At 37.4% G+C, this 22,419-nt stretch overlaps 3 protein-coding genes across 3 annotated transcripts; all 3 read right to left on the bottom strand.

The window, feature by feature from the left end:
• Nucleotides 1–11,542: 11,542 nt before the first annotated feature.
• On the bottom strand, nucleotides 11,543–13,626 carry LOC141389642 (heat shock protein 70-like). The gene has a single exon (XM_073961481.1). The coding sequence runs from the start codon at nucleotides 13,622–13,624 to the stop codon at nucleotides 11,711–11,713; it is 1,914 nt and encodes a 637-aa protein (XP_073817582.1). The 5' UTR covers nucleotides 13,625–13,626; the 3' UTR covers nucleotides 11,543–11,710.
• Nucleotides 13,627–13,785: 159 nt separating this feature from the next.
• LOC141389646 (major heat shock 70 kDa protein Ba-like) lies at nucleotides 13,786–15,962 on the bottom strand. The gene is made up of 2 exons (XM_073961484.1): nucleotides 15,091–15,962; nucleotides 13,786–13,904 (listed from the first exon to the last, which is right to left on the bottom strand). Exons 1-2 carry the CDS (start codon nucleotides 15,736–15,738, stop codon nucleotides 13,866–13,868), a joined length of 687 nt encoding a protein of 228 aa, XP_073817585.1. The 5' UTR covers nucleotides 15,739–15,962; the 3' UTR covers nucleotides 13,786–13,865.
• On the bottom strand, nucleotides 15,916–18,801 carry LOC141389647 (major heat shock 70 kDa protein Ba-like). Its single transcript, XM_073961485.1, has 2 exons — nucleotides 18,420–18,801; nucleotides 15,916–16,018 (listed from the first exon to the last, which is right to left on the bottom strand). The coding sequence occupies exons 1-2, from the start codon at nucleotides 18,711–18,713 to the stop codon at nucleotides 15,980–15,982; spliced, it is 333 nt and encodes a 110-aa protein (XP_073817586.1). The 5' UTR covers nucleotides 18,714–18,801; the 3' UTR covers nucleotides 15,916–15,979.
• Between the last annotated feature and the right edge of the window lie 3,618 nt (nucleotides 18,802–22,419).

The raw sequence follows: 22,419 nt of genomic DNA, 5'->3' as shown, positions 1-22,419 counted from the left end.
ATTAGTATACAACTTACTATGTCTGTGTACCACACTCGGCGAAAGTTTTTGTTTCAATTACTACACTTTCGTCATGCGAAAAAGGTCTGCGTAAAAAATATTTTAACTGTCAAAAAAGTATCTTAATTGGAATTAATACACACTTATATTCATCATCAATATCCATTTCAGAATATTCTTCCACATAAATGGAATAATTTGGAACACTCAGATCCGTATTACTGAGATTAATAGACACATTCAATTCATAAATACTTTTAATTCATTTGTATTTACTTACTTTTCCTTATTAAAATCTTCAGAGGAATGTATAAGGAATGGTTCAGCCCGTGGCATAAGTCTACATGTTGGTCCCACCATTCTCATATCTTCCGGCAAAAAATGATCCTAGCATATACATGAATTTGGTTTGAAATTTATTATACAAATTTGTATCCATTTTTCCCTGCGGCGTGGACCCAATGGAATATGGATGAAAGGACCTTTGTCCTTGCCTTCTTTCTTACAACACAGAACGCACTTGCGCATTTCTGAATAGTTAGGTACATTTTAAAATCGTATCTTTCGTTTCTGTGTGTAAACATATATTTTATAGCAAATTATTAAAATTTAGCGCTAAGGTAAAACGCTATCCTAGAAATATTTAGTCGAATATAATGTTACGAATGTAACTAATAGGTTTAAGTTAATTTAGTTTAATTTCCGTTAATTTAAAAATTTGAATTGTAACGTAAAGTTTTATTACGCAGTTACTTTATTTAAGCAACAGCAACTATCATGTAGAATTATCTTCATTATTCTAGATGTTACTTTACCTTTCATTAATGTGCTTTTGTTTTGTTTTGCCATAATCATGTAATTAGCGTTTAGTTCCTACTTCTTGTATTTCTTGCATTTGCTTGTTGTTGTAATTACGTCATTACTGTGCTTGTCGTCCGCCTGTATTCCCCCCATGTATGTATGTGAGTATGGTTGTTCGCTTAGTGCGAATGTGCGTCTGTGTGTTCGTTGCACAGATTCGAGGTGTTGCCAGACTTTCTGGATAATTCTAGACCAAGGAGACTTTGGGGTATAAATACAGGGAAACTGGCAATGACGAGGTGAGTTGTGTTTTAAGCGTTGAACTGAACAGATCGATTAAAGAATAGCTGCGTGCTAACTAGAGACAAGCTGCGTGCTTAGTAATTAAAGTCGGTTACGAAGAAGTGTAATAAAGTAAATAAAGCATGGTAGAAACGTAATCTAAAACGATCCCTGTTTTATTTGGTACAAATCGTACTGGGGAATAAAACAACGTCTACACGGAGATTAGTTAAACCTAATTCCGTAACAATAATGTGTGTTCGTTTACTCAACATTTGTACAAATTGTTACTGGATGTTGTGCGTTTACTCTACAGTACAATGCAAAAGAGCTTAGCCGAGTGCAAGAAGTTATTGGACTTGTACAAATTATTGAGTAAACGAACACACCTATAGTTGAAATCAGGTGCCAAAGTCACGAAAATATAGGAATAATATGGTGTGTTCCAGAAATGCAAGAATCAACTAATTTTAACTATTTTTTCCGATAACATAAAGGAAAAAATGTCATCGTAGTAAAAAATAGTAGATTCTTGCAGGTTCTGGAACAGAGCAATAGATTTCGTGAAATACATAACCCAGCCAAAACCATGCACTGTGAGAGAAGATAGAGACATCTCCTAAAAAATTAAGGTCAAAACCTAAACCTTTGCGTGTTGCGTTCAAAAATACTTACTTACTTAGCTGGCCCATTACAGAACATTTGTTCCATAGAAAGAACTAAAAAAAGATCTCCAATTCTCTCTGTTTAGTGCTTCGCTTTTTGGAATACCGCGCCTTGTCATCTCTTCATCAACTTGTTTGCGCATTTTCTATTCTTTGGCCTGCCATTTCTGCGTACACCGCTAAGCGGTTCGCATATGTATACGCCTTTTTAGCGGGTTCATCTTCGCCCTTCTTCTTATGATATGGCATAGCCAACGCAATCGCTGCATCTCGATACGTTTAACTATATTGTTGTCGTTGTATACTGCCATGTCTGCTTGCGCAAGTACCCAGGTTTCGGAGCCATACATCAGCACGGGTAGTATCAGTGTTTTGTAGAGCGTTATTTTTGTTTGACGAGATGTGGCTTCGTTTTTAAACTGCTTACTTAAACCAAAGTAGCATCTGTTGACCAATACAATTCTTCTGTTTATTTCACAACTAATGTCGTTTGTTGTGTTTACGGAGGTGCCGAGGTAGACGAAGTCAAAATTATAGGAACCAACTTCCACAGGAACCAACTTTCAATGGACGCATTGCGCGTCGACACCATCAACTTGGTCTTCTCACCGTTTATCGCCAGACCCACTTTAGCGGATTCTCCTTCGACCTTCATAAAGGTATCGGTTACTTCTTTTACAGATCGTACCATGATGTCTATATCATCAGCATAAGCAAGTACTCGCAACATGTGGCTATTCGTGTAGATTGTGTCACTTCTTTTGACGTTTGCCTCTCGTATAACCTTTTCCAGCAGGATGTTGAAGAGATCACTCGAAAGGCTGTCTCCTTGTCTGAAACCTCTTTTGGTACAAAGCTCTTTGGAGAGGTTCTTTCCTATTTTAACCTATTTCCTATTTTAACGTGTCAGTTAAAGTCATTTTACAAATCCGTATAAGCTTTGCGGGGATTCCAAATTCAGACATGGCTTTGAATACCTTTGAACGCAGCGGAAAAGACGTTTCTCCTCTCTCCTTTTCTCCCTGTATCTCTATCGTGAGCTACGCGTTGCTACGGATTGTAAAGTAGCCCTATATGCCGCATTTTTCTCTTCGGTGGCAGCACGACACTCCTGATCATACCATGGATTCCTTGGTGGAGGTCTCTGGTATCCAAGTATGGATTTTGCGGCAATTTGCATGGAGTGGGCAATGCTTTGCAATTGCGCTGATATGGAGTGCTTTGATGAAGCAATTGGGCTAGTTGAGTGGAATATGCTGTGGCTATCTGTTGTGATTGCAGCTTACCGATGTCTAACTTTCGTGTTGTGTCTGTTCGTACTTTGTTTGCTACGTTTAAGCGGGTGCGTACATTTGCTGCAACAAGGTAGTGGTACGAATCAATGTTTGCGCCTGGGAACGTTCGATGAATGTCTTCCATCTATCACAACATGATCAATTTTATTTCTTGTTTTCTGATCTGGAGATAGCCAGGTGAACTTATGAATATCGAGATGATTAAATCTGGTACTGCTAACTACCATGTTTTTTGCAGCTGCAAAGTCGTAAAATATATCTTTGGTCTGTTCGTCCTTTTCTTCAGTGGGAGCATGAGCGCAAATAAAGCTGATGTTGAAGAATTTAGATTTTATTCGAATTGCAGCAAGTCTTTCATTCACTGGTGTGAAGCTTGATACCAGATGTTTTAGCCTCCGACTAACTACGAATCCGCAACCAAACTCATGCTTTACGTCATGGCAGCTATAATACGGTGCGTCACCTTTAGGTGTTGTAGTGACGCCTTTCCCAATCCATCGTATTTCCTGTATGGCAATAATATCGGCCTTGTACTTTTCAAGTACGTCTGCCAATGCGAAGACTGTACCTTCTCTATAAAGAGTGCGAACATTCTAGGTGCAGATTCGCAGATCATGGTCATTAAAACGTTTGCGGGTTTTGTCAACTTTAGGGGAGTTTGTTTTTCTTTTCTTTGGTTTTTTCATAGTAAGCTGTTTTTTCTATGGGAGGGTTACTAACTTGACGCCCAAACCTAAGTTTTTAACGTTCTTATGGGTGAACGCGCGGCACATGTTAGCTCACTACCTTTAACGGGTGTTAAAGGCAGTTCCCCAGGTGACATCACGGGGAGGTCAGTGTCCACTTGAGATGAAACAGGGACCAAGATATATCCTGGGCTTTGCCATGTTAAAACCGGTCAGGACCGTTCCTTGGTATCTTCCATCCCCTAGAATAATAGATTTCGTGAAATACATAACCCAGCCAAAACCATGGACTGTGACGGATGATAGAGAAATCTCCTAAGGCTAAACCGAGTCCTAAATGACTTTCAGAAGATAGAAAATATGCACTTAAGACCTCGACACATAAGAAGCATGGCATTCTTGCTGAAGTCACATCTGATAAAAGACTAAAGACCAAGTTCTACCACGTTTGAATTAGGTCGAACTTAGTCTTTAGTCACTTACCATGACTTAAGCAAGAATGCCATGCTTCCTATGTGTCAAGGCCTTTAAATTTCAAAAAATCATAAGGATAAAGTTTCTCATAGCCTTGTAACACATCGTAAGTCATTTAATGCCATGTTCATACCAGCATTTGAATAACGTCGTTCGTTCTCATAATTACGTACACGAATTAACCCGTTCAAACGACATGGTACATCATTCATAGCAACATGATTCATATTTTCATGGTTTTTGTTTACTGATTTTAAAGAAAGTTTCAACCAAAATACGGGTAAAATTATTTTATATGAACTGAAAAATATGTATCCTTCTTTCAGATATCTATTTAATATTAAATTCTATTATTTTCATTCATGTTTTCCATTTTTTTTCACAATTTTGGTGTTTTCAGTATATTTTCAAATTTTTCTATTTCAATAATTAACGAGAGAGAGACCTGCCAACATATCTTTTTGGTATAAGTACAGTACACATTGTCAGTTTTGAATGACGATTTTTTGCAATTATCGATAACTGTCCAACAGTCCAGCAACCACAAAATATTTTGTGGTTGCATGATGAATGGCAAAAATGAACGGCCACACTAGCAAGCAACAACAAAGCTGTCATTCAAAACTGACAATGTGTACCCAGCTATACAGACATTCCGGCAGGCATTTGATTTTTGTTCCTAAATTTGTACGCGAATTTGAAACGATGGACAAGTAATGCAACTGCAATGGAAGAGAAAACAAAATTTGCTATGATTTGAATGTATACTAGTCGTTAAACTGTTTACTTTTCATTCATATTTTGCAGTTTTTCTAAAAAGTTTTGGATTTTTAATAAATTTTTACCCCCTGTTTTTGTAACTATTTTTTGTTTGTTCGTCCATATTCGTAATAATTCAGGCATCCATAGCTCAGCCCCTAGATGACATACAGACCTAATTCTTCGTAGACACGTTCTATGTATAGTTAAGAAGTCCTCATTCAAAAATCAACGTTCCACATTTGCGCTAAGGCGAGTAAATCAATCTACAAAATTTGACAATTCGTGTGAGAACAATAAATTTTTTTACAAAAACAGGGGGTTAATTTTTTTATTTTTCCTGTCATAATTTGCTCTGTTCCAGAACCTGCAAGAAGCTACTATTTTTTACTACGACAACATTTTTTCCTTTATGTTATCGCAAAAAATAGTAAAAAGTAGTATATTCTTACAGTACTGGAACAGACCAATTAATTTATTTCGATAAATTCTCTCATTTGTTAGAGATGGGACATATTTTATCGTCGTTCTAAGAGTAATTTAAATTGAACAATGTACAAAAATCGTTGTTTGTTCTCAAAATGTTGTATGGGAAATGAAGTAATTTTATCGTAATTTGGGGTCGAACAACGAATAGAGAGCGAATTACCGCTAGTCTGAACATGGCATAAGGTAATGCCATTTCTGAAAATAGGTAGGTCTGTCTGGTTACCCTAAAGGCCCCGGCACATACGGTCCGTTAAGCGTCGCTTTACAACAACCACATGAAATCTTCAAGAACGAACTTGGCATCACTTACACTTTTTTCATGTGGTTGTTGTTATTAAAGCGTGACGCAACGCACAACGGACCGTATGTGCCGGGGCCATAAAAGTTGTATTTGTAACAATTTGTACCAAGGCAAATTTATATAAGGTATATACATGAATTACAACAACTAACAAATTTACAAAAACAACTTTGTTGTTATTGAAAATTAATTGTCAAAGAAAAAAATTGAATAAAGGGCTCGTCACATAAGCGGCATGGCTAGTTAAGTCAGCGTCATCGGCTGAACAAAAGGAAAAAGATAACATAGTTACCATATGTTACCATTTTCCTCTTGTTCATTTACCAAATATGCCAACGGAAGACTTCAGCCAGCCAGAAATCCTCTTATGAGTCGAGGCCTTAATAGGGTCCTTCCAAAATTGTTTTTAGGAAAAACATAAATACATTTTGAAAATCCTATATAAAGCATTCAGAACTCTCGTATGTAATTTTTATTACACGTTTATGATGAAAAGCAATATTTTATGGTAGCAAATTTCGAAGTTTAAAATTTCATTAGTAGACCCTATTACATTTTGAAAACTGTTGCTCTGTTCCAGAACTGCCAGAATCTATTAATTTTTACTATTTTTTCCGATAACATAAAGGGAAAAATGTTATCGTAGTAAAAAATAGTAGCTTCGTGCTGGTTCTGGAACAGAGCATAAATTTACCAACATATTAATGTCATTTTCACACGAGCGTTTCAATTACGTTGTTCGCCTGTCGAACGACGTACACGAATTAACCCGTTTTCACGACACCATTCGTAATTAACAGAAACATAAACAAAATTTCCTTCATTTTTGTTTCCTTGCTTTCACGAAAATTTGAACCGAAAACACATAAAAAAATATTAAATGAATAGGAAAAGCAATAGACTTTCCTTCAAATGTATCTTCTATATTTAACTACGAACATTTCATTCATTTTTTCCATAAATTCTGAATAATTTTGTATTTTCAATATATTTTTATATGATTCTATTTTCAAAATTAAAGAGAGAGACATGTCAGAACAATGTTTGTGTATACAGACTTTCAGTTATTTGTTTCCTTTTTGTTTCTGATTTTTTTACGCGATTTTGAACTAATGGACAAGAAATGTGTTTGGAATTAAGAAGGAAACACAACCATTTTCCTTCTGCATCTATATAAAATGTTTAGTTCATTAATATTCATTCATCTTTTTTCTTTTTTCTAAAAATTTTTGTGCTTTCCACAAATTTTTCAATTTTAAATTTAGACATGTCATACATGGTAGAACAAGAAAAGGTAGCAGCAATACCCAGCTGACTGAACTGGGTTGTAGTGTTAGTGTCAAATTCCATTCGACATTTTATGTATTTATTTCTATGTTCGATGTATATTAGGGATATATATTTTTCAAGAACAAATTTATTCATCAGAAAAAAAAAACTATTTCCCATAAAGACGGCTTCATATCATTGACATGTAACCTCCTCCAGGTCCAAACGACATGCCGCACACTAAAACACCGCTTATAGAGGCGGTACAATATTTGTTAATATGTGTGGTATTTTGTTAAACTTGAAAAGAATAAAGCCCTAATAAACATGTGCTTTTTTGTTTTCAAAAGCAAATGATTGAAACAGCTTCTCTTTTTTCAATGAATTACCAGCGACCCGAAACATTTTTGCAAGTATTCTACTTTCTGCGAGAAATTATGCATTTAGTGGAATGATATGGAAACATTCAAATTGAAAATCTAACGAGTTTTCATTCATGTTTTCCAAAATATTCAATCAAATGTGAAAAATTATTAGTTTTTAAATTCCAATAATTTATAGACATTTCCTTGTTTTGTTTACATTTACGTTGACACTAAGGTTTACAAACAAAAACAAATTCCTTTGTGGTTGTTGTTCGAGTTGTATTTGTTGTAGTATTAACTTTACCTTGTATTTGTTCTACCATGCATGTCATAATTTATTTTTTCGATAAATTCTCTCATTTGTAAGGGATGGGACATACTTATTCGTTGTTCAGAGAGTATTTCTAATCGAACAACGTAGAAAAATCGTCGTTCGTTCATAGAATTTTGTGTGGGGAAATAAGTAATTTATTCGTAGTTATGGGTCGAACAACGAATAGAGAACGAACGAATTACCGTGGAAACGGGCTATAAGAATACAACTGATTGTCACTTCCCAGCAAAAAGTTTGCATCCGCGGATGCAGTTAAATCACTAGAACAATTGCCGCTGGAGTACATCTTTTCCTATGAATTCACCTATGTATTTTACAAGAGAGCGCGCAGCTAGGATGCACTCCATTTTGCTTCCACGGCACACAGCTAGGATGCACTCCATTTTCGATCCAAATCACAGCCTTTGATGTAGTGTTTTGGATTGAATTTAAATGCAGTCTAAAGATGCTATAAAATGCAAGCCATTGCAAATATCCCAAAATAAATAAAATACATTGCTTATTCGTGTAAACAAGAATATTGACTTTATTACACTAATACAAATTATAAAAACTCTCCATTAAGTTTAATCATAACTGAGTTTACTTCCTCTGCACTGCTTTTTGTGACACCGCAACTGATATTGCTTCATCATCCGAATGGTTTTTTATTTTTCCACCAACTCCAGTTCAGATTTCCAAAAAAAACTCTAAAGGCCTGCGTACATAAGCTGCCTCGCATGGTTGCCTTGCTTTCCTACTTCATTTCTGACATAATAAAAATAAAAGAATACATGGTATAAGTAAAGAGGTAGATTTAAATGAAAAAAATCTATAGAACCCTTGTTTTTCTTGAATTCCTAAAACTTCAAAATAAAAGCAACAAGTGGGTTTGTTTTTTTTGAGCATTTTATAAAAAACGCGAAAAATGAATGAAGAGTTAAGTTTTCTCCACATAATCGAGTTGTAAATATGATAAACCGATTGTTTCAATGCAAATCTCACCAATTTCTTCCATACAAATGGTTTAAAAACAATTTTAAAAATCATTGAATTCGATTGTTTTTAAAATTGTTTGGCATATTATTCAAACACCACACATACATACACAGTTTGTTTATATTGTTTTGAAGTTTTAGGCATACTCGAATGAAAAAATTTAAATTGACATAAAGCTTTGGCTAACCTTTCTTATTAAACCATGAAAAGAATAAAGAAGGCCGAGCAAATTTCAGACTGGGTTGCCCTTTTCTTTTTTATTCTTTTATCAGAAGCAAGCAAGGTAAGCTGCTCTGCCTGATTGCCTTGCTTTCCTGCTTCATTTTTGACATAATAAAAATAAAAGAATAAAGAAGGCCGAGGAAATTTCGAACTGGGTTGCCCTTTTCTTTTTTATTCTTTTATCAGAAGTAAGCAAGGCAGCTTATGTACGCAGGCCTTAACTCCACTTCAAAAATAATTTGCGTCTCGTGAATTACAGCAATGTTCGAATCTTTAGTTTGTATTTCTTTATTTTTTTTTTAACAAATTCTTATAATTTTAGACACTCTTTCTTGTGTTCAGAAAAAAAGACTGCAACTGTAGGGATCAAAAATTGGCTTGCTTGGCTAGGGATCTATAAGCGAGTGCTTCTAAAATGTATCGAGCGGAGTGCATTTTTTATAACTCCGTGTGGACTGCATCGAAAGATGTATTGAAATCGTAACTCTGCGTTGCAGTACTTCCAAACTTTTTTGCTGGGTTCTACCTTGTATAAATATGCCTTGATTTTTTCCAGTTAACACGAAAAGCCAGCAAAAGAGAGCGATTCAAGAGGGACATTTTGACAGTTCTTTTACTGAGAGTTTGCAAATTATTGCTGGACAAATTTCTTCTAGCAACCTCTTGCAACTCTTCTTCTTCCTGAAAACAATCATCTGTTTTTAATTCTTTGTTGATTAATGTTTGTGAAAATAAAAAGAATTTAATTGTGGAAATAGCAAACCTAATGGTATTGTTTTTTTTGGAGAACAAAGCGTAGAAGTAAAAAAAACTTTTTTGGTCATTTTCTTTTTTATTTTTAATAAAAAACAACATTTTTGCTCCCTTTGTTTCCTTTATTGACGGACAAATTGTTCTGTTTTGGCATGTCGGCTGATTGCTTGCTGGTTTTTGCTGGGAAGGAGTCTTTTTTACTCGTTATTCTCTGAGAAAGTTCTTACTGAGAAAGTAACCAGACAGACCTATTATCGAAAAGTCTGTAGTACTAGAGCTGGCAAACCATCGATATTCCCAACATTAGATATTTTCGATATAATGTTTTAAAATATCGATTGATATCGATATTATCGTTAAGTTGTCATGGCCATTAACTTGGAGATGAAAATGGCGGAAATGTCAATGATTTTCTTGAAATTAGGCAAAAGTAGTTCACAGAAATGTAAAGGAGAATAAACAACTGCTTTTATTTTATAAACATGTAAAAAATACATTTTATTTTACCGAAAAATGTGTACGTGTGGGTACGGACTTGCTTTCTTACACACACATAACCGAAAAGCAGCGAAATTTCTATTTATTTCAGTGGATTTCAGGTTAGGGGTTTTTATTCCGATAATATCGATAGGCAAAACTATCTATCGATATTGACTTTTTAAATAATAATCGATAGGGCCATCGATTTTTTGCCAGCTCTATGTAGTGCCTTCAATCGTTCATTTGATTGACGGCGTCAACAAGCATTTTCCGTTCCGCCGCAGCTTAAACGTTACGATTTTGGACAAACTGTTCCTGTTGCCAAAATTGTTAAATTCAATAAAAACAAATTAAAACGCTTAATAGGAATTAACAATTTAATTTGTGCTCTATAAAAGAAATTCAAAAAATTATATTTTGACAAATAATTTCCGTGTTTTTTGTATCCTTGTGTACGTGCGTGTGTGTAGTTTTTGTTCGTTTAAGCTTTCGGAATATGCGTGTTACTGATGTTCCTAAAAGGAGTTTGTTGTTTCGCGTTCTACTTGTTTCAGCAAAATCATTTATGAAAATTAAGAGTATTCAAAAAATGCGAAAAGTGTACATATTAATAAATATACACATTTTTGCTGTCTTTATGTATTCGGCAATTCGGTAAATTTTGTGTAAATAAAGGATATTAACTTTCGTCCCATGAAAAAGGTGAGTTAGCATTTTTCATTGCAAATATTTTAAAAATTAATTTTTTACTGTTAAGATAAAGTGTAATTTAAAAAAACGACATTTCGCAGAATATTACCTAATTAAATGTTGGTATGTCGCATGAGGTCGCGGGGTGTAACTATCAAAATGTATAATTTCAAAGAATTTCAACTGCATCCCTTGGCCAATATTATTAGTCCCTATATTTCGTGGTCGTCATCGCTACTATATTGGTCGTCATCGGGAGGTCGCGACTCCTCTGAAATTTTTAACACAGTTAAATCTCATTGTCTACTTCCCGAGGTATAGGCCTTTAAAGTTTCAAAAATCTCGTAGACGTGCAAGTCTTAAATCATCGTCAGAAGACCTATTGGGGCAAACTTATATGTAATTGATATGAAAAATTAGTTTGCGTAGCCGACTTTTGCACCTGCACTGCTTATAAGAAATTTTGGGGTCAAGTAGGCTTTAGACGCTGCCCTGTGATTTCTTTGAAATTTTTACCAAAGATGGACTTCTGAGGGAAGTCCCGTTTTCCGCAATATGCCAACCGGTCTTAATCCCCTTCGGTAGAAATGTCTAAACTGTATACGAGTTTAAGAGAAATTTTGAACTTTTGTGGAATGAACCGAAGGATACCAACCTTTATTCTTTTCTATCTAACCTCAATAAAAAAAAACTAATTCATTTTAATCGTTTTAACATAAAACATTTATTAGTCATTCTATTTCAAATTAAAAATTTTGAAATAAATTAATTCGTTATTCTACATAAACTAAGAGTTACAACAACAGAAGCATGACAATGGCAATGATAATTAAAACTAAACTTCTACTTCTTTTTATTTTAAACTATTTAATCCACTTCATCTACTGTAGGACCAGCACGGCTACTACCAAATCCACCAGCTTGCTGACCACACGATGCACTTGGACCACCAGCGCCATGTAATTTCGTCATAATGGGTGTACAGATTTTGTTGATTTCTTTCATTTTATCTTCATATTCTTCACGTTCAGCCATGGTGTTGGCATCCAGCCATTTAATGGTATCATCACAGGCACGCAATGCCTCAGCTTTCTCTTGAGCCGAAATCTTGTCACCGCTGGCTTGATCCAAAGCTTGCTTTACGCCAAACACATAACTTTCCAAATTATTACGGGCCGCAATTTTATTTCTCTGCTTTTCATCTTCGGCTGCATATTTTTCGGCCTCATTGACCATACGATCAATTTCCGCCTGCGACAGACGTCCTTTGTCGTTCTTAATGGTAATATTTTTGGCATTACCTGAACTCATTTCCTTGGCCGAAACATTTAGAATACCATTGGCATCCAAATCGAATGTCACTTCTATTTGAGGTACACCACGAGGAGCTGGAGGAATGCCGGACAAATCAAAGGTACCCAATCTGTTGTTATCTTTGGTCATGACACGTTCACCTTCAAACACCTGGATGGTGACACCAGTTTGATTATCCGAATAGGTGGAGAATGTCTGCGTTTGCTTGCATGGAATGCGACAGTTGCGTTCAATAATCTTCGCCATTACACCACCAGCAGTTTCAATACCCAACGAAAGAGGAGCCACATCCACAAGCAGTACATCTTGAATGGCACTGCTCTTGTCACCGCTGAGAATGGCAGCTTGAATGGCGGCACCATAGGCAACAGCTTCATCAGGGTTAATGGACAAATTGAGATTCTTGCCACAGAAGAATTGTTGCAGCAAATTCTGGACCTTTGGAATTCTGGTAGAACCACCAACCAGTACAATGTCATGAATATCATTCTTATCCATTTTGGCATCATTGAGGGCCTTCTCCACAGGCTGTAATGTTTGGCGGAAGAGATCGGCACACAGTTCTTCAAATCGGGCACGGCTTACTTTGGTGTAGTAATCAATGCCATCGAACAGGGCATCAATTTCAATGGTGGCCTCAGAGCTGGATGACAAGGTGCGCTTGGCCCTTTCAGCAGCTGTTCTTAGGCGGCGCAAGGCTCTTGGATTGGAGCGCAAATCTTTTTTGTATTTCCTCTTGAATTCTTCAGCCAAATGAGTGACCAGACGATTGTCAAAATCTTCACCACCCAAGTGGGTATCACCTGCTGTGGCACGTACCTCAAACAGCGATCCTTCATCAATGGTCAAAATGGACACATCAAAGGTACCACCACCCAAATCGAAGATCAAGACATTACGTTCTCCTTTCAAATTCTTGTCCAGACCATATGCCAAGGCGGCAGCGGTGGGTTCATTGATGATTCGGAGAACATTTAAGCCGGCAATGCGTCCAGCATCTTTGGTGGCTTGCCTCTGGGAATCATTGAAGTAGGCTGGCACCGTGATGACTGCATCGCTAACACTTTGTCCCAAATATGCCTCAGCGGTTTCCTTCATTTTGGTCAAAACCATGGAGCTAATTTCTTCAGGAGCAAAACGTTTCGATTCTCCCTTGAACTCCACACAAATCTTCGGCTTACCACAGTCGCTGACCACCTTGAAGGGCCAGTGTTTGATATCTTCCATAATTTTGGGATCATCGTATTTGCGACCAATCAAACGTTTGGCATCGAAAACTGTGTTCTTTGGATTCATGGCCACTTGGTTCTTGGCTGCATCACCAATCAATCTCTCCGAGTCTGTGAAGGCAACATAGCTGGGTGTTGTGCGATTGCCCTGGTCATTGGCAATAATTTCCACTTTGCCATGTTGGAAAACACCAACACAGGAATAGGTGGTGCCCAAATCAATACCAACTGCTACCATTTTGTTGTTCCTGATTTGCACTTTCTGCTGACTGGATTAGATGGATGTCTTTAACTCCTTTGTATGAATACTTTTTTGGACTTTTTTAAGTAACGAACTTTAATTTGAAAAACTGTTTTTTTTCTTCGCTGATAGAGATTTTACTTGTTTTTTATTTGCTTGGTTTACTTTGTTGATTCGCTTGTTATCGCTTTGAATTGTACTTCTGTACTAATGCCGAAGAGAACTTGATGTTGGCTATTTATACAAAATCTGCAAGTTGTCGTATTTTCGAGATACTCTTTGGCGAATTTTGTTGAATTTTCCAGATATATGGTGGCGTAAAGAAAGAGAGCAAGAGAAAGGACATCAAGGCAAAGACATAGAAATACATTGGGTGGGTAATGTAAGAGAGCCAGAGAGACAATTTCTATAGCAAAAACATTGGTGGTATGAGAGAATAATTACACTTGTGGATAATTATATAGAACTGTTGCTGTAAAATGAGTAAACATTGAAGGATCATGTAAAGGTGCTTCTATAGACCCTTTCTGAAAGAAATCGTGCTTTAATAGACCTTTCTTGAAAGAATTCGTGCTTCTGTAAATTCTTTCTGAAAGAAATTGTGCTTCTATAGACTCTTTCTGAAAGAAAGGGCGATTCTATTGGCCCTTTTTGAAAGAAATCGTGCTTCTATAGACCCTTTCTGAAAGACAGAGCTTCTATAGTCCCTTTCTGAATGAAATCGTGCTTCTGTACACCCTTTCTGCAAGAAATCGTGCTTCTGCAGACCCTTTCTGAAAAAAAGGGTGCTTAAAAAAAAACGCTCTCTAAATGAAATCGTACTTCTATAGACATTTTTGAAAGAAAGGGTGATTCTATAGACCCTTTCTGAAAGAAATCGTGCTTCTATAGACCCTTTCTGAAAGAAAGGCTGATTCTATTGACCCTTTCTGAAAGAGAGAGTGCTTCTGTAGACCCTTTCTGATAGACCCTTTCTGCAAGAAGTCGCGCTTCCGTAGACCCTTTCTGCAAGAAATCGTGCTTCTATAGACACTTTCTAAAAGAAAATGTGTTTCTATTTCTATTAACCCTTTCTGAAAAAGTGTTTCTATAGACCCTTTCTGAAAGAAGTCGTGCTTCTATAGACACTTTCTGAAAGAAATCGTGCTTCAATAGACCTTTCTTGAAAGAATTCGTGCTTCTGTAAATTCTTTCTGAAAGAAATTGTGCTTCTATACACTCTTTCTGAAAGAAAGGGCGATTCTATTGACCCTTTCTGAAAGAGAGAGTGCTTCTGTAGACTCTTTCTGAAAGACAGAGTGCTTTTATAGTCCCTTTCTGAATGAAATCGTGCTTCTGTACACCCTTTCTGCAAGAAATCGTGCTTCTGCAGAACCTTTCTGCAAAAAGGGTGCTTCTAAAACAATCTCTAAATGAAATCGTGGTTCTATAGACATTTGGGTATCACCTGCTGTGGCACGTACCTCAAACAGCGATCCTTCATCAATGGTCAAAATGGACACATCAAAGGTACCACCACCCAAATCGAAGATCAAGACATTACGTTCTCCTTTCAAATTCTTGTCCAGACCATATGCCAAGGCGGCAGCGGTGGGTTCATTGATGATTCGGAGAACATTTAAGCCGGCAATGCGTCCAGCATCTTTGGTGGCTTGCCTCTGGGAATCATTGAAGTAGGCTGGCACCGTGATGACTGCATCGCTAACACTTTGTCCCAAATATGCCTCAGCGGTTTCCTTCATTTTGGTCAAAACCATGGAGCTAATTTCTTCAGGAGCAAAACGTTTCGATTCTCCCTTGAACTCCACACAAATCTTCGGCTTACCACAGTCGCTGACCACCTTGAAGGGCCAGTGTTTGATATCTTCCATAATTTTGGGATCATCGTATTTGCGACCAATCAAACGTTTGGCATCGAAAACTGTGTTCTTTGGATTCATGGCCACTTGGTTCTTGGCTGCATCACCAATCAATCTCTCCGAGTCTGTGAAGGCAACATAGCTGGGTGTTGTGCGATTGCCCTGGTCATTGGCAATAATTTCCACTTTGCCATGTTGGAAAACACCAACACAGGAATAGGTGGTGCCCAAATCAATACCAACTGCTACCATTTTGTTGTTCCTGATTTGCACTTTCTGCTGACTGGATTAGATGGATGTCTTTAACTCCTTTGTATGAATACTTTTTTGGACTTTTTTAAGTAACGAACTTTAATTTGAAAAACTGTTTTTTTTCTTCGCTGATAGAGATTTTACTTGTTTTTTATTTGCTTGGTTTACTTTGTTGATTCGCTTGTTATCGCTTTGAATTGTACTTCTGTACTAATGCCGAAGAGAACTTGATGTTGGCTATTTATACAAAATCTGCAAGTTGTCGTATTTTCGAGATACTCTTTGGCGAATTTTGTTGAATTTTCCAGATATATGGTGGCGTAAAGAAAGAGAGCAAGAGAAAGGACATCAAGGCAAAGACATAGAAATACATTGGGTGGGTAATGTAAGAGAGCCAGAGAGACAATTTCTATAGCAAAAACATTGGTGGTATGAGAGAATAATTACACTTGTGGATAATTATATAGAACTGTTGCTGTAAAATGAGTAAACATTGAAGGATCATGTAAAGGTGCTTCTATAGACCCTTTCTGAAAGAAATCGTGCTTTAATAGACCTTTCTTGAAAGAATTCGTGCTTCTGTAAATTCTTTCTGAAAGAAATTGTGCTTCTATAGACTCTTTCTGAAAGAAAGGGCGATTCTATTGGCCCTTTTTGAAAGAAATCGTGCTTCTATAGACCCTTTCTGAAAGACAGAGCTTCTATAGTCCCTTTCTGAATGAAATCGTGCTTCTGTACACCCTTTCTGCAAGAAATCGTGCTTCTGCAGACCCTTTCTGAAAAAAAGGGTGCTTAAAAAAAAACGCTCTCTAAATGAAATCGTACTTCTATAGACATTTTTGAAAGAAAGGGTGATTCTATAGACCCTTTCTGAAAGAAATCGTGCTTCTATAGACCCTTTCTGAAAGAAAGGCTGATTCTATTGACCCTTTCTGAAAGAGAGAGTGCTTCTGTAGACCCTTTCTGATAGACCCTTTCTGCAAGAAGTCGCGCTTCCGTAGACCCTTTCTGCAAGAAATCGTGCTTCTATAGACACTTTCTAAAAGAAAATGTGTTTCTATTTCTATTAACCCTTTCTGAAAAAGTGTTTCTATAGACCCTTTCTGAAAGAAGTCGTGCTTCTATAGACACTTTCTGAAAGAAATCGTGCTTCAATAGACCTTTCTTGAAAGAATTCGTGCTTCTGTAAATTCTTTCTGAAAGAAATTGTGCTTCTATACACTCTTTCTGAAAGAAAGGGCGATTCTATTGACCCTTTCTGAAAGAGAGAGTGCTTCTGTAGACTCTTTCTGAAAGACAGAGTGCTTTTATAGTCCCTTTCTGAATGAAATCGTGCTTCTGTACACCCTTTCTGCAAGAAATCGTGCTTCTGCAGAACCTTTCTGCAAAAAGGGTGCTTCTAAAACAATCTCTAAATGAAATCGTGGTTCTATAGACATTTGGGTATCACCTGCTGTGGCACGTACCTCAAACAGCGATCCTTCATCAATGGTCAAAATGGACACATTTGTTGAATTTTCCAGATATATGGTGGCGTAAAGAAAGAGAGCAAGAGAAAGGACATCAAGGCAAAGACATAGAAATACATTGGGTGGGTAATGTAAGAGAGCCAGAGAGACAATTTCTATAGCAAAAACATTGGTGGTATGAGAGAATAATTACACTTGTGGATAATTATATAGAACTGTTGCTGTAAAATGAGTAAACATTGAAGGATCATGTAAAGGTGCTTCTATAGACCCTTTCTGAAAGAAATCGTGCTTTAATAGACCTTTCTTGAAAGAATTCGTGCTTCTGTAAATTCTTTCTGAAAGAAATTGTGCTTCTATAGACTCTTTCTGAAAGAAAGGGCGATTCTATTGGCCCTTTTTGAAAGAAATCGTGCTTCTATAGACCCTTTCTGAAAGACAGAGCTTCTATAGTCCCTTTCTGAATGAAATCGTGCTTCTGTACACCCTTTCTGCAAGAAATCGTGCTTCTGCAGACCCTTTCTGAAAAAAAGGGTGCTTAAAAAAAAACGCTCTCTAAATGAAATCGTACTTCTATAGACATTTTTGAAAGAAAGGGTGATTCTATAGACCCTTTCTGAAAGAAATCGTGCTTCTATAGACCCTTTCTGAAAGAAAGGCTGATTCTATTGACCCTTTCTGAAAGAGAGAGTGCTTCTGTAGACCCTTTCTGATAGACCCTTTCTGCAAGAAGTCGCGCTTCCGTAGACCCTTTCTGCAAGAAATCGTGCTTCTATAGACACTTTCTAAAAGAAAATGTGTTTCTATTTCTATTAACCCTTTCTGAAAAAGTGTTTCTATAGACCCTTTCTGAAAGAAGTCGTGCTTCTATAGACACTTTCTGAAAGAAATCGTGCTTCAATAGACCTTTCTTGAAAGAATTCGTGCTTCTGTAAATTCTTTCTGAAAGAAATTGTGTTTCTATACACTCTTTCTGAAAGAAAGGGCGATTCTATTGACCCTTTCTGAAAGAGAGAGTGCTTCTGTAGACTCTTTCTGAAAGACAGAGTGCTTTTATAGTCCCTTTCTGAATGAAATCGTGCTTCTGTACACCCTTTCTGCAAGAAATCGTGCTTCTGCAGAACCTTTCTGCAAAAAGGGTGCTTCTAAAACAATCTCTAAATGAAATCGTGGTTCTATAGACATTTGGGTATCACCTGCTGTGGCACGTACCTCAAACAGCGATCCTTCATCAATGGTCAAAATGGACACATCAAAGGTACCACCACCCAAATCGAAGATCAAGACATTACGTTCTCCTTTCAAATTCTTGTCCAGACCATATGCCAAGGCGGCAGCGGTGGGTTCATTGATGATTCGGAGAACATTTAAGCCGGCAATGCGTCCAGCATCTTTGGTGGCTTGCCTCTGGGAATCATTGAAGTAGGCTGGCACCGTGATGACTGCATCGCTAACACTTTGTCCCAAATATGCCTCAGCGGTTTCCTTCATTTTGGTCAAAACCATGGAGCTAATTTCTTCAGGAGCAAAACGTTTCGATTCTCCCTTGAACTCCACACAAATCTTCGGCTTACCACAGTCGCTGACCACCTTGAAGGGCCAGTGTGAAAGGGTGATTCTATTGACCCTTTCTGCAAGAAGTCGTGCTTCCGTAGACCCTTTCTGAATGAAATCGTGCTTCTATAGGCCATTTCTGAAAGAAAGGGTGCTCCTATAGACCATTTCTGAAAAAAGGGTGCTCCTATAGACCATTTCTGAAAGAAAGGGTGCTCTTGTAGACCATTTCAGAAAGAAAGGGTGCTCTTGTAGACCATTTCAGAAAGAAAGGGTGCTCTTATAGACCATTTCTGAATGAAAGGGTGCTCCTATAGACCATTTCTGAAAGAAAGGGTGCTCCTATAGACCATTGCTGAAAGAAAGGGTGCTCCTATAGACCATTTCTGAAAGAAAGGGTGCTCCTATAGACCATTTCTGAAAGAAAGGGTGCTCCTATAGACCATTTCTGAAAGAAAGGGTGCTCCTATAGACCATTTCTGAAAGAAAGGGTGCTCCTATAAACCATTTCTGAAAGAAAGGGTGCTCCTATAGACCATTTCTGAAAGAAAGGGTGCTCCTATAGATCATTTCTGAAAGAAAGGGTGCTCCTATAGATCATTTCTGAAAGAAAGGGTGCTCCTATAGACCATTTGTAAAAGAAAGGGTGCTCCTATAGACCATTTCTGAAAGAAAGGGTGCTCTTGTAGACCATTTCAGAAAGAAAGGGTGCTCCTATAGACCATTTCTGAAAGAAAGGGTGCTCCTATAGACCCTTTCTGAATGAAATCGTGCTTCTATAGGCCATTTCTGAAAGAAAGGGTGCTCCTATAGACCATTTCTGAAAAAAGGGTGCTCCTATAGACCATTTCTGAAAGAAAGGGTGCTCTTGTAGACCATTTCAGAAAGAAAGGGTGCTCTTGTAGACCATTTCAGAAAGAAAGGGTGCTCCTATAGACCATTTCTGAAAGAAAGGGTGCTCCTATAGACCATTTCTGAAAGAAAGGGTGCTCCTATAGACCATTTCTGAAAGAAAGGGTGCTCCTATAGACCATTTCTGAAAGAAAGGGTGCTCTTGTAGACCATTTCAGAAAGAAAGGGTGCTCTTGTAGACCATTTCAGAAAGAAAGGGTGCTCCTATAGACCATTTCTGAAAGAAAGGGTGCTCCTATAGACCATTTCTGAAAGAAAGGGTGCTCCTATAGACCATTTCTGAAAGAAAGGGTGCTCCTATAGACCATTTCTGAAAGAAAGGGTGCTCCTATAAACCATTTCTGAAAGAAAGGGTGCTCCTATAGACCATTTCTGAAAGAAAGGGTGCTCCTATAGACCATTTCTGAAAGAAAGGGTGCTCCTATAAACCATTTCTGAAAGAAAGGGTGCTCCTATAGACCATTTCTGAAAGAAAGGGTGCTCCTATAGACCATTTGTAAAAGAAAGGGTGCTCCTATAGACCATTTCTGAAAGAAAGGGTGCTCTTGTAGACCATTTCAGAAAGAAATGGTGCTCCTATAGACCATTTCTGAAAGAAAGGGTGCTCCTATAGACCCTTTCTGAATGAAATCGTGCTTCTATAGGCCATTTCTGAAAGAAAGGGTGCTCCTATAGACCATTTCTGAAAAAAGGGTGCTCCTATAGACCATTTCTGAAAGAAAGGGTGCTCTTGTAGACCATTTCAGAAAGAAAGGGTGCTCTTGTAGACCATTTCAGAAAGAAAGGGTGCTCTTATAGACCATTTCTGAATGAAAGGGTGCTCCTATAGACCATTTCTGAAAGAAAGGGTGCTCCTATAGACCATTTCTGAAAGAAAGGGTGCTCCTATAGACCATTTCTGAAAGAAAGGGTGCTCCTATAGACCATTTCTGAAAGAAAGGGTGCTCCTATAGACCATTTCTGAAAGAAAGGGTGCTCCTATAGACCATTTCTGAAAGAAAGGGTGCTCCTATAGACCATTTCTGAAAGAAAGGGTGCTCCTATAAACCATTTCTGAAAGAAAGGGTGCTCCTATAGACCATTTCTGAAAGAAAGGGTGCTCCTATAGACCATTTCTGAAAGAAAGGGTGCTCCTATAGACCATTTCTGAAAGAAAGGGTGCTCCTATAGACCATTTGTAAAAGAAAGGGTGCTCCTATAGACCATTTGTAAAAGAAAGGGTGCTCCTATAGACCATTTGTAAAAGAAAGGGTGCTCCTATAGACCATTTCTGAAAGAAAGGGTGCTCCTATAGACCATTGCTGAAAGAAAGGGTGCTCCTATAGACCATTTCTGAAAGAAAGGGTGCTCCTATAGACCATTTCTGAAAGAAAGGGTGCTCCTATAGACCATTTCTGAAAGAAAGGGTGCTCCTATAGACCATTTCTGAAAGAAAGGGTGCTCCTATAGACCATTTCTGAAAGAAAGGGTGCTCCTATAGACCATTTCTGAAAGAAAGGGTGCTCCTATAGACCATTTCTGAAAGAAAGGGTGCAAATACAACGGTTCTATATAAATGAGGAGGTTTGTCCTATCACAATCTATGTACATATGCCTTGTCTGGCGGAAAAAGCTCGACGTATCCAAAGTAGAATGTGTGCGATGCGCTGCTTCAGTGATCACCACTAGAGTTGTAAGAAACCAACTTCATGCGGCCCTAATTGCGATTCAGAACACACAACCACTTAATATATTACATTAATTTCAGGCTTCCAGGAGTGTACATAGTGTATGGTGATGCTCACTGAGATACGTCCGTCACACTTGGGGCATGCAAGCATCTTACAGGTGGACAGTTGTAAATGCTAGTGACTACATCGCACCAGTCCTTAGGTTCAACGCTGCTGAGATCTATTTTCCAAAGAGAAACTATTGGCCATACCTTTAAGCTGAAAACACATACAACGTTCGAGTAAAGTTTTGCGTTGGGCGTTGACAAAAAAACAACAACAACAACAGGGCGGTGCCGACACCAAAGTCCGGCGTTGATGTGTTTGCCGGCATATATTTCAAATAAATTTGAATTTTTCGGCATCATCGACACAAAACTTTACCCAAACGTTGTATGTGTTTTCAGCTTTACAGATATCCAGATTCTACGAACTCAGCATTCGACATTCGTCAAATTTTCGCTATTATAATTTATCGACATTATTTATTGCTAGTTTATTAATCATAACTGTATACTTATCTCTGCGCTTGTTTCGTTGTGAGCATGTTAACCCCCATATATGTATGTACATATGTAGTTTGCTATTCTCTTTCGACTGCAACTCTCGTAATTCTTATAGACATATTGCACATTACATTAGGGCTATAACCAACAAAAAACAACAGTACCGTGTGGGGAATTTTGTCCTGATAACGAAAACTCGTTTTAAAGAATCGGCCAAAAAGTTCCCGCACAGAAAGCGATTTCTAAAGGCCTTTTGATAATTTTTTTTCTTTATAGAATCTTTGATTTCAATTTTTTGTATATACATACCTATGTACATAGGTACTTATGATTTATTTAAGTTAAAATAAACGCTATAAATATTCCGATTTGGCCAAAATTTGCTATTAGACTTACATATGTAGAATAGTCCGATTGAAGATTATATTCAATTTGAGTTGAAAATATCTTATTTCAGAACGGTTTTTTACCGTAATGAAAAAATAAAAGAAAATTTGAATGCAATCGGTGCAAGAACTTGACAGGGGAAAA

Source organism: Musca autumnalis, unplaced genomic scaffold (assembly GCF_047663935.1).
Source record: "Musca autumnalis isolate F117 unplaced genomic scaffold, ASM4766393v1 scaffold_1, whole genome shotgun sequence".
Taxonomy (NCBI): domain Eukaryota; kingdom Metazoa; phylum Arthropoda; class Insecta; order Diptera; family Muscidae; genus Musca; species Musca autumnalis.
The sequence above is the reverse complement of the archived record's forward strand: the minus strand, read 5'-3'. Positions and strand labels throughout refer to the sequence as shown.

Excerpts from the sequence above, each read along its gene's own strand:
- LOC141389646 (XM_073961484.1), bottom strand. The coding sequence starts at position 15,738 with ATGGTAGCAGTTGGTATTGATTTGGGCACCACCTATTCCTGTGTTGGT. Across the intron at positions 13,905-15,090 it reads ATGAAGGATCGCTGTTTGAG|AGTATCTCGAAAATACGACA; the intron begins GTACGTGCCACA and ends AATTCGCCAAAG.
- LOC141389647 (XM_073961485.1), bottom strand. The coding sequence starts at position 18,713 with ATGGTTTTGACCAAAATGAAGGAAACCGCTGAGGCATATTTGGGACAA. Across the intron at positions 16,019-18,419 it reads ATGAAGGATCGCTGTTTGAG|AGTATCTCGAAAATACGACA; the intron begins GTACGTGCCACA and ends AATTCGCCAAAG.
- LOC141389642 (XM_073961481.1), bottom strand. The coding sequence starts at position 13,624 with ATGGTAGCAGTTGGTATTGATTTGGGCACCACCTATTCCTGTGTTGGT.